The sequence below is a fragment of the Pteropus vampyrus genome, unplaced genomic scaffold, assembly GCF_000151845.1.
Source record: "Pteropus vampyrus isolate Shadow unplaced genomic scaffold, Pvam_2.0 Scaffold245, whole genome shotgun sequence".
Lineage (NCBI taxonomy): Eukaryota > Metazoa > Chordata > Mammalia > Chiroptera > Pteropodidae > Pteropus > Pteropus vampyrus.
Window position 1 is genome coordinate 1,167,854 of NW_011889026.1, and position 10,937 is coordinate 1,178,790.

Genomic DNA, 10,937 nt, shown 5'->3' on the forward strand with positions numbered 1-10,937 from the left:
TGCTCACCCCCAGCCCACGCAGCTGCCGCGACCCCCACGACTCCTGGGTCCACCGAGGGACTTGCCTGCGCCCTCCAGGCCCCTGCGATGAGTTTGCAGAACAGGATCTTCCCCCGGAGGCAGATGGGTGAGTGCGTTGCTTCTCAGGGCTCCCTGGGAGGTGGGGGCGGAGGGTGTGAAGTGACACCTGGGGGGCACCGTTTGAGTTTCGCCGTAGGGTGTGTGTGTTCACGTGCGCGTGTTTCCACATCGTCCGCACGGAGGCTGGCTGAGCGCTCAGCGGGCTGCTTGGCAGAGGGGTGGGGGTGTCCCCGGACCTCCCCGGGGATGTGAGCCCCGAGGGGCAGCAGCCTTCTCAGCCCTCACCTCCCCCGTGAGCGTGAGCAGGCTGGCAAGGGTCAGAGGCAGGGGCGTCAAGGTGCAAATGCGACAGCTGCAGGCAGCGTGTCCACCAGCGGGGCTCAGCCGGGCCCCAGTTCCAGCCGGAAGCAGACAGGGGTGCAGGGCTCCGGAGCAGGGACCCTCTGAGCCTCCCGGACCCGATGCCGGGGGCCTCTGGGTGCCTTGCAGCAAAGCCCCGTTTGGCAGATCTTTCTTTGAAACAAGCTCCCCCTGTCGCTCCAGAGACATAAACAGGCACGGGGGAGAGGAGCTCAGCCGCTGCCCGGCTCTGAGAGTCAAAGCTGGCGAACCGTCAGCTGTTGAAACTTTGGCATAAGAGTAAACACATGGTTCTCTTTAAAGAAGAGAACAAGGCAATTCAAAGGCGCGTTCTGGCTTCTTCCGCTCCAGGGAGATAGGGAAGAAATGGCTGGAGCCCTGGGACCCGTTTGGTCAGGTTCCACTGAAGCATCTCTGAACTCTGAAGCCCGGCTGTGAGGCCAACGGGCCATGAGGCTGGGAGAGGGACTCGGGCGTCTCGCGAACCGCATAGGACTGTGTGGCAGTGAGGGGGGAGCGCGCTCGAGGGGGCCTGGCAGCGTGTGAGTGACACGGCCGACCCCGCACACGGTGCCCCCTGTCGTGACACAGTAGCCCTCACACAGCGTCTGGGCCTCGCGGGAGGAAGGCGTGCTCCGTCGGTACTCGAGGCCTCGGTGGCCTTGGCCTCCCTCTCGTGAAGGTAGGCTGGGCACTCAGAATGTCTCCCCTTGCAGGCAGACGATGCCGTTCACTTCCACGGAGGGTCCTTGAGGCTGGACTGGACCCGCCACAAAGTGGGTGCTCTGTGCGTCGTGAGGCCGTTTCACTCGTGGGAGGTCTCGCCACTTCCTGTCCCTAGCTGCATCTGTCTTTGGTCCATTTCCCTGGTAACAGACTCAGAGATCTGTGTGTGAGAAAGTCACTGACGGTGTCCCTGGGATCAACAGCTGTGAGGGCGGGGGAGGCAGAGTGGGACAGAGGGAGGAGTTGGTCCCGCTGACCCCAGGGCGCCTTGTACTGTGCAGTGGCCAGCGCAGCCTTGGCCAGGTCGGTTCCTGGACGGCTTTGACGGTGAGCGTCCGGGACCCTGTGTCACCTGTGGGAACACATGTCTCGGTACCAGGGACTCACCTGGGTGAGGGACACCGCGTGACGTCACTCGGCAGTGCCGAGTTCCTCTTTTTCTGAGTTTAGATGAGGGAAGATTGGGGATTGACTGGTGGATACCTGTGCAGTTAAATCCTTACACAGCAGCTGACATCACACACGCCCCCTCCCGTATCTGGGACTCCCCGTCCTGTCCAGAAAGCGGACGGAAGGGGGTTGGAGCAGGCATGGCATGGCCTCTAAGACCCCTCCCAGCTCTGCCATCTCAAGTGCAGGTTGAGTGTGTGACAGGGGTAGTTGGCTGTGTCACCAGTTACAGTCACAGGCCCTCCACAGGTGCCTCCATTCCTTCCGCTGGAAAACGCAACGGTCAAGGCCCTTGGGCCCCTGTGAGTCCCACGGTCAGCCATCAGCAGGGGGCCACTAGGCCTGCAAGACGCAGAGGGAGGCTGTGAGCGGGGCGGAGGCTTCTGTAGCACATCCCCCCCCGCCGCCCACATTTCTTCCGAGGAGAAAGTGAAGCCACGTGAGACACTGCCGTACACCTGGGATAGTTAAAAGGCACGTCACGTCGCCTGCAAAACACGGGCGTAGCTAGACTTCCTGGATTGCCTTCCCTGCCCCGCCACCCACCTGTTTGTCAGTTGACAAGGAGTGAAATCACTTCCTCAAACCCTTGGAGCTCACTCTCCACTGATTCTCTAGTGCATGCTCCGCACCGGTGCTAGGCTCCAAGGAGCTAATGGGACACACTGGACAAATAGTCGCACACGTGGAAGTATAATGACAAGGCTCTAACTAGGTAACCGACCTAGTCGGAAGGATCAGGGTGGGCTTCACAGAGGAGGTGTCCCTGGGATCAAGTCGTGAGCTGTGTGAGTGCTTCCGCGCAGTCATGTCACAGAATGGTGACCTGTGGGCCCAGGGAATAGAGCTCGTGTCAGTGGGGGAGACTTCGCGGGCCCCTGTGTCTGTTCCGCACACCTGGTGGCCAGCCCGCAGGTGCTCCTCCTGAAGGCCGCTGTCGCAGAGGCCCCCGTTCGGGCACCAGGCGCTGATTGAGGACCGTTATGGGCACCGAGGAAGGGAGTGTGAGTGTCCCGCTGAGGAACGGGGGGACTGAGGTCTGAACCCAGGACGGTCAGGTTCGTTCTCAGCCCATACCCGTGGCACGCTGCGCTGCGGGCAGAGGGGTCGTGGTCCCGTGCCGCGTGCCGCTTCGTGAGTGGATGTCGCCCCCCGGGTCGGGGGTCGGCTTATGGGTAACTTCCCTGTTCCTACGGAGTTATCAGAGCCACATGCTTTGTGGCCTCAAAACCACAGCAGATGCCTGTGCAAGAATTGATGTACCCGTTCTCCCAAATCACTGACTCTTTAGCTTGCTTTCCGATTGTATTTTTTCCAGAAGGTCATTATAGGAATTTTGTACACGTACGGAAAAGTGGAAAGAATTGCAGCCAACCGGCGTGTCCCCACCTTCGAGCTTCCACGAGTGACATGTGACTCCATCTGCCTTGTCACATGTCCACCCACCTTTGCGTCCCTCTGACACTCAGGTCTCCATCTTATCTTTCGCTGCATTTCCACATTTCAGACATCACTGGTTTCCCTCCTAAACAGTTCAGCATGTGCGTAATTAACTCGAGTTTGCCATTTGTTTACTGTTCTTTAGGTGAAATTTACATAAATTTACATACAGGGAAATGGATATATCTTAAGCGCACGTTCTATCAACTTTGAAAAGTGGACACACCTGTGTCGGCTCTTAACGTGATACAGATGCCCTCGCCCCAGAAAGCTCGCCCTGCCCCTTCTCGGGTGTGTCGGTTTTTCCTCACTGTGTGTGTGTCGTGTCGTATCGTGTCATTGCATTTAAAGCCCTGGCTAAACAAAGTGCGGTACTGCTTTGTCCTCTCGACTGTCGGGGCGACTGTTGGGGCAGAACCCTTGCTCCAGCTGCAGGGCAGGTTAGGTGCTGGGGTCAGGCGCAGATGTCTCTGGGCCCCCGGGAAGAGGGAGCGGCGCCGGGCAGCGGATTCCTCTGAGCTGAAGGGAGGCCGCAGCCAGGTCCGGGTGCGGGCTGTCGCGGTGTGGGGTCAGGGCTGGGGCTCCGGGTTCTGGCAGTGGGGTTAGGGACAAGCCCAGCCAGAGGAGGCGCAGCTGGTGCCCTGCGATAGGACCCGGACCCTTAGGGAGCGGGGACAGCTGTGGCAAGATCTGTGTGTGTGGGTGTCCCAGGGCCCCGACTCACGATGAGGGGCCACGCTGTCCCCGTGGGGGCTGCCTCTGTACTCCTGTGGCCCAGCAGCCCAGGGGCTGGAGGCCATGGGTGTGACTTCTGCTGAGGGGTGAACACTGATGCAGCCAGGTTGGGTGGGTGTCTGGGCCCTCTGGCTGCTGTGCCACTCAGCCCCGCACTGTGAGGGGTGTGAGGTTTGTGGGAGCCCCACCACGAGTCAGGCAGGGAGAGCGGTCTCAAGTCTGACCACAGCGCGTGGACCAGTGAGCACTCTGATGCGGCTCACCCCAGTCACCAGCGGTGAGCCTGGGTGGGGTCGCAGGTGCCCCGCTCCCAGGACAGTGCTCCTGCCGTGCCCCGCCTGCCCCCTGCGGCGGTCAAGGCCACCTCTCCACAGTCTGCATTCCCTGTGTCTGTGCGTCTGGCCACAAAGGTTCCACTCTCCCTCCTCTTTCCCCCAACCCCCTTTCTCAGACACTTGTGCCAGGCGCTGTGTAAGGCTACAGAGAGAGAACACAGCCCCTGGCATCCAGGGGCTCAGTCGCTGGGTAAGACACGGACCAGGGAGGTCAGCGTGGGGCGCTTCCAGAGGGCAGCTTCTGATTCGGTCAGTGAGTCGGAGGTGGTGTCAGGGAAGACTCCCTGGAGGAGGCGACTCAAAAACACATGCGCTGGCAGGGAAGCAGGAGGTCTGAGTTGGGAAGGGCAGCATGGGTGTCCTGGAGGCGCCGAGGTGCGGAAGGCGGAGTGTGGAGCGTCTGGAGCAGCTGCAGGCCGGGGAGACAGGCCTGCAACCTTGGGCAGGAATCTAAAATTTTTGCTTATTGAGTCAGTTTTGTCATGACAATAAGAAATTAAAAGAAAGTAGGGATTTCTTCATCTTCAAAAATGTTGCTCTCTGCTGCAAGGCAGGAAGCAGCCTTCCTCAGATAACTGCGTGGGCAGAACGGCTGCAGGCGGGGTGGACCACTGCCCCGCAGGGCCCAGCACGGGGCCTGTCCAGTCTGACAGTGCGCAGGACGGGCCGGGCCCCTGGCTGGGTGGGGCCCGGGGTGTCTGGTATCCGGGGAGATGGGCTCAACCTGTCCACACCCTTGTAAAAGGCAAGACCCCAAACCCTTGCCAAGGCCCTGCTGGGTAGAAACATTCTCCCCCTGGTGTGTCATTCATCAATACCTGGCCTTTTCCTGGGATCTGGTGAAGGGGAGGCCTGCAGCGAAAACTTCCTAATCCTGCCATTGAAAAAGCGCTGCCCAGCATCCCCGCCCACCCCTCTCCTCCCCCGCTCCTGCTGTTTAACCCTCTCCAAGCCCGCCGCGTGCCTGCTTACTGGGCGCGGTTTATTCAGCTTTTATTTCCAGGATGAGGATTGCCTGGACTTTGCTGTCACACGTCAGCTTGGACTGGAATTCTGGCTCTGTGCCTCGGGAGAGTCGTTTTCCCAGCCTCCCTCCCTGTCTGGAAAGTCGGGAGAACCCGTGGCTGTGGAGAGAGGGTGTGGCGTCCGGACTCTGGATCTCCAGGTGTTTCCCTTTGTCCTGTAGCTGTGAGGTTGACCAGGTGACCTGCTTGTCCTACCCAGAGGGTCTCCGAAGCTCTTGGGAGTAAACTCTCTTCCCCCATAGAGAACACTCTCACTATTTCCTCATCCGTGGCCTCAAGGCACTAGGAGAGAGAGCGGGAATATGTTTACGGTCCATCTAAATCGGAGCCTAATCACGTAAATCAGATGAAGAGAATGTGAGAGCTCTTTGAACACTCTAAAGTGCTAATGCAGACGCTCAGTACATGGCATTAGTCATGTATTTCATTCATTCAGTTCGGGTGGATTCATTCAGTACATGTTTATTGGGCCAAGCGAGTCCTAGGGCTGGGGACCCTGTAGTGAGCAGACCAGTGAGTTCCTGCTTGGGGTGCCTGACTCAGGACGGGACAGACAGATGACACACGAGTACTTGAATAGACTAATGGGACACTCTCAGGTGGTGACAGGTTCCATGAAGGAGGGCCTGCAGGCTAGGACATGGAGGCAGGAAGGAGCCAGCCATATGGGGATGTGGAAGGGACCTTCCCGAAGCGGGGAGCGGCTTGGACCAGAGCCTCAAGGAGACAAGGACTTGGCTTCTTAGAGAAGGGAAGACAAAAGGGCGAGAGGGTGTAAATCTTCGGGACGTGGTAAGGAATTTGGATTTTATTTTGAAAACAACGCCAACTCTTCGGCACAGGGCATTTTTGGGGCAATGACACTTTTCTGCAAGATTCTGTAATGGTGGCTACATGACATTATGCATTTGTCACACTCCATGGAGTGTGCAGCACAGAGCGAACCCTGATGTAAACTGTGGACTTGAGTTAGTAACAGTGTCAGTATTGATTTATCAATCGTAAGAATGTTCCACACTGATGCAAGATGTCAATAATAGGAGAAGCTGGCCGTGAAGTCTTGAGAACAGTCGTGAAGTCTTGGGAACAGTCGGTACTTTCTGCGTTAATTTTTCTGTAAAGTTAAAACTGCTCTAAAAAATAAAGCCTCTTTTTAAAAGTTAAAAAAAAATTGTGAAAGCCACGTAAAGTTCGTGGAGAATTTTGTGGAGAGCGCCGTGATCCGTTTTATATTTAGGGAAAAGCCTGCGTGGTTTTTGTGTGAGCGTGTGTGGTGGAGGCCCAGGTGGAAGGCCAGTTACAGTGAGTGTGGGGAGAAAGCAGAAGGCAAAGGTAGTGGGGCCAGGACAGTGGCAGGGAAGATGGGGGGACGTGGATGGATTTGGGGTCCCTTCTGGGGCTGCAGCCGACAGCAGTCGCCGACGAATGGGGTGTGACATGCGGGGGAGGGAGGAGTCGGGATCAGCAGTTCTGGACCCATCAGCGCTCAGCGAGGGGGACCCTCATGCGGTGACCTCCGTGTGTGTCTGTAGTGAGCCAGCCCCAGCGAGGTCCTCTTCACCTGGCCGGGGACACACCTGGGACACGAATCTGGGAACTAGGTTCTCCACACTGCTTGTTTTGGCCGTGCTGCTGAGCGGATGATGGTGGAAACTACTAAAAGTCAGAAGCCGGGGAGAAGCAGGTTTCACGGGGGGACCGAGTGCTGCTTGGCAGTGTTAACCTCAGAATCGCCCTTAGAGCCCCACGCGGGGATGTGAAATAGGCAGCAGGAAAGAAGTTAGGACTCGGGAACGCCCAGGGCCGCAGACGTGAGGTTGGCAGTCGCTGGCACGCGGGAGGCATGCGCACCTTGTCACTGTGCGTTGCGTCAGCGATGAGCTATGAAAGGGTGCAAAGCCCAGCGTGGGGACCGTGAGGGGAAGGCGGAGCGAGGGCAGCGTCGTCTGTGCAAAAGTCAGTGCACTTTCATGGAAAACTTTGTTTTTCACAGTTGCCATTCAAGGTTATGTTAGTTTCAGGTGTACGACATAATTTACATAACTTATGAAGTGATCTCCGTGATTTTAGTGCCCATGTGACACCATAGTAGTTATTACAGTATTATTGACTGTGTTCCCCACACCGCCCTTCACATCCTTGTGACCCTTGTTATAACTGCCAGTTAGCGCGTTAATCCCCTCACCTTGTCCACCCACCTCCAAGCCCCCTCCCATCTGGCGACCATCAGTTCACTCTGAGTTTGTTTCTGTTTTGTTCGTTTATTGTGTGTTGTAGATTCCACATATAAGTGAAATCATATGGTATTTGTCTTTCTCTGTCTGATTTATTTCACTGCGTGTAATACCCTCTAGATCCATCCATGTGGTTGCAGATGGCAAGATTTCGTTTTTTTTTTTTTTTATGGCTGATTAATGTTCCGTCGTATATATGCACCTCTTTATCCATTCGTTTATCAGTGGACACTTAGGTTGCTTTGGTATCTCGGCAGTTGTAAATATCACTGCAGTGAATGTAGGGATGAATATATCTTTTCAAATTAGTGTTTTGGATTTCTATAGCTAAATACCCAGAAATGGAATTGCTAGGTTGTAGGGTAGTTCTATTTTTAATTTTGGGGGGAACCTCTAAACTCTTTTCCACAGTGGCTACACCAGTTTGCAATCCCACGAACCGTGCACAAGGGGTCCCTTTTCTCCACGTACTCGCCAGCACTGTGGTTTGTTGATTTACTGATGATGGTCATTCTGACGGGTGTGAGGGGACATCTCATTGTGGTTTTAATGTGCACTGCTCGCAGTAGCGACATCAAGCATCTTTTAATATGTTTGTTGGCCCTCTGTCTGTCCTCTTTGGAGAACTATCTGTTTAGGTCCTCTGCCCATTTTTTAACCAGATTATTGTTGTTTTTGTTTTATTTTGTTTTGCTGTCGGATGAGTTCTCTGTCTGCTTAAGATAATAAGCTCTTATCGGATGTCTTATCAGCGAATATATCCTCCCATTCAGTAGGTTGTCTTGTTCCTGATCCTAAGGAAAACGCATTTAGCTTTGCCCTGTTGAGTGTGATGTTAGCTCCGGGTTTGTCATATGCGGCCTTCATTACGTTGGGGTACGTCCCCTCTATTCCTGCTTTGCTAAGAGTGTTTATCAGAAATGGATGCTGGGTTTCGTCAAACGTTTTCCTGCATCTGTTGACCCGATCATTTGATTTTTAGCCTTCGTTTTGTTTGTGTGGTGTATCGTGTTAATTGATTTGCAGATATTGCACCAACCTTTCGTCCCAGGAGTAAAGCCCATTTGCTCATGTTGTATGATCTTTTAAATGTATTGCTGAATTTGTTTTGCTGATATTTTTTCGAGGAATTTTGCATCTATGCTCATCAAGGAGATTGGCCTATAATTTTCTTCATTTTTGGTAATGTCTTTGTCTGGTTTTTGAATCAGGGTAACGCTGGCCTCGTAACATGTGCTTGGGAGCCTTCCCTCGTCCTCAGTTTTCGGAATAGTTTGAGAAATTAATTCTTCTTTGACTGGTAAAATTTACCCGTGAAGCCATCTGGCCCAGGACTTTTGTTTGTGGGGAGTTATTCGATTACCAATTCTATTTCATTAGCAGTTATTGATCTGTTTGGATTTTTTGTTTCTTTTTGATTCAGTCTTGGAAGATTTTATATTCTAGGAGTTTACTCATTTCTTCTACGTTGTCTAATTTGTTGGCGTATAATTATTCATAGTATTTTCTTATGATCTTTTGTATTTCCGTTTCTGATTTTATTTATTTGGGTCCTCTCTTTTTCTTGAGTGTAGTTAAAGGTCTCAATTTTGTTTATCCTTTCAAAGAATCAGCTCTTGGTTTCATTGATCTTTTACACTTTTTTTTTTTTTTTTAAGACTCTATTTCCACTCTGATCTTTATTCCTTCCTTCTACTCACTTTGGGCTTTGTTCTTCTTTTTCTGGTTCCTGTAGGTGTAAGGTTAGATCGTTTGAGATTTTTCTTGTTTGTTACGGTGGGCCTAGACTTGCATTAGAACTGTTTTGTCTGTGTCCAGTAGATTTGGGGTCATTGTGTTTTCATGTTCATTAGTCTCAAGGTTTCTTTTGATTTCTGTCTTGATCTCATTAACTCATTACTGAGTAGTGTGTTATTTAGCCTCCATGTGTTTGTTTTGCAGTTTTCTTTTTGTAATGTCTGGTTAGATACCATCGCGAATGGAGAATGTGCTCGCTATGATTTCAGTCTTATGAAATTTTTTGAGACCCGTTTTGTGGGCTAACATGTATGTGGTCTATCTTGGAAAACGTTCCATTTGCACTGGAAAATGTATATTCTGCTGCTGTGGGGTGAAATGTTCTAAAAAATATCAATTAACTTCACGTGGTCTAATGTATCATTTAGGGCCACTGTTTCCTTGCTGATTTCCTGTCTGGACGATCTGCGAAGCGTTAAGGTCCCCGCTATTACTGTATTACTGTCGCTCTCTCCCTTTGGGTCCATCAGTACTTGTTTATGTGTTTAGGGGCGCCTGCATTGGGCGCGTACATGTTTACAAGGGTCTTGTCCTCTTGCTGGACCGATCCTTTTATCATTAGGAAACGTCCTTCGTCTCTTACGGCCTTTGTCTTATAGACTGTTTTGTGTGATGTGAGTATCGCTACCCCAGCTTTTTTGTTTCCATTTTCATGAAATATCTTATCCCATACCTTTGCTTTCAGTCTTCATCAGTTTTTCAACCTGAAGTGTGTCTCGAAACCAGTGTATGTAAAGGTCTTCTTTTCTTATCCATTCAGCCACCCCGTATCTTTTGATTAGAGCATTTAATCCATTATTGATAGGTATGTAATTACTGCCATTTTATTAGTTGTCTTATTTATCTCTTTTCTCCTTAAAGAGTCTCTTTGGCATTTCTTGTAATACTGGTTTAGTGATGATGCACCCCCTCGTCACTAGATGACGCCTTGCTGGACAGAAAGAATCTCAGCTGTAGGTCTTTGCGTTTCATCAATTTGAATATTTCCTGCCAGTCCTGAAAGGTATCTGTAGAGAAATCAGCTGACAGTCTTACGGGAGCTCCCTTGTAGGTGACTGCTTTTCTCTTGCTGCTTTTAAGATTCCCTTTGTCTGTAACCTTTGGCATTTTAATGATGCGTCTTGGTGTGGGCCTATTTCGGTTCATCTTGTTTGGCCTCTCTGTGCTTCCCGGGCTCGTATGTCTGTTTTCTTTGCCAGATTAGGGACGTTTTCTGTCATTATTTCTTGAAATAGGTTTTCAGTTCTTTGCTCTCCCTCTTCTTCTGGTAGAAATCAGCAAAGGGACAGCAGATCAAAAAGCACCAGGGACATAGGGGGAGGAAATGAACTTTCTGACTTCCGGGTGAAGGTCAGGGGGTCAGCTCCGCCGGACAGAAGTGCTGGCAGATGCCACTGTCCCTTGGTTGAGCCTGCCCCCCACCCAGAATGCAGGCACAGGCAAGTGCCAAATCTGAGTGTCCATCAACTAGATGGACACTCTTCTTCTTCCACAGGCCCCTTAAAATATACTCATTTAAAAAATTCTTTTTTCTGTTTTAATTGGATGTTTTCCACTGCCTTGTCTTTCAGGTAGGTGATTCGATCTTCTGCTTCATCTACTCTGTTGATTTCGTCTAACGTAGTCTTCATTTTAATTATCGTATTCCTCGTTTCTGACTGGTTCTTTAGTATAGTTTCTATCTTTGTGTGTGTTCTCACTGAGTTCATTTCTTCTTCCCCTAAATTCCTTGAACATTCTTTGAACCAGTGTTT

The 10,937-nt window shown here is 51.9% G+C and overlaps 1 protein-coding gene across 2 annotated transcripts in view; it reads left to right on the plus strand.

Annotated features, from left to right (window-relative positions):
• Positions 1-10,937, plus strand: part of LOC111729089 (pro-interleukin-16-like) — a 59,186-nt gene that overhangs the window by 16,106 nt on the left and 32,143 nt on the right. The window contains exon 3 of one of the 2 annotated variants that reach the window (XM_023520067.1): positions 14-127. The exons of the other annotated variant lie outside the window; for it this stretch is intronic. Coding sequence (XP_023375835.1) covers positions 14-127 — 114 coding nt within the window. The remainder of the gene's footprint in view (positions 1-13; positions 128-10,937) is intronic. 2 annotated transcript variants of the gene reach the window in all.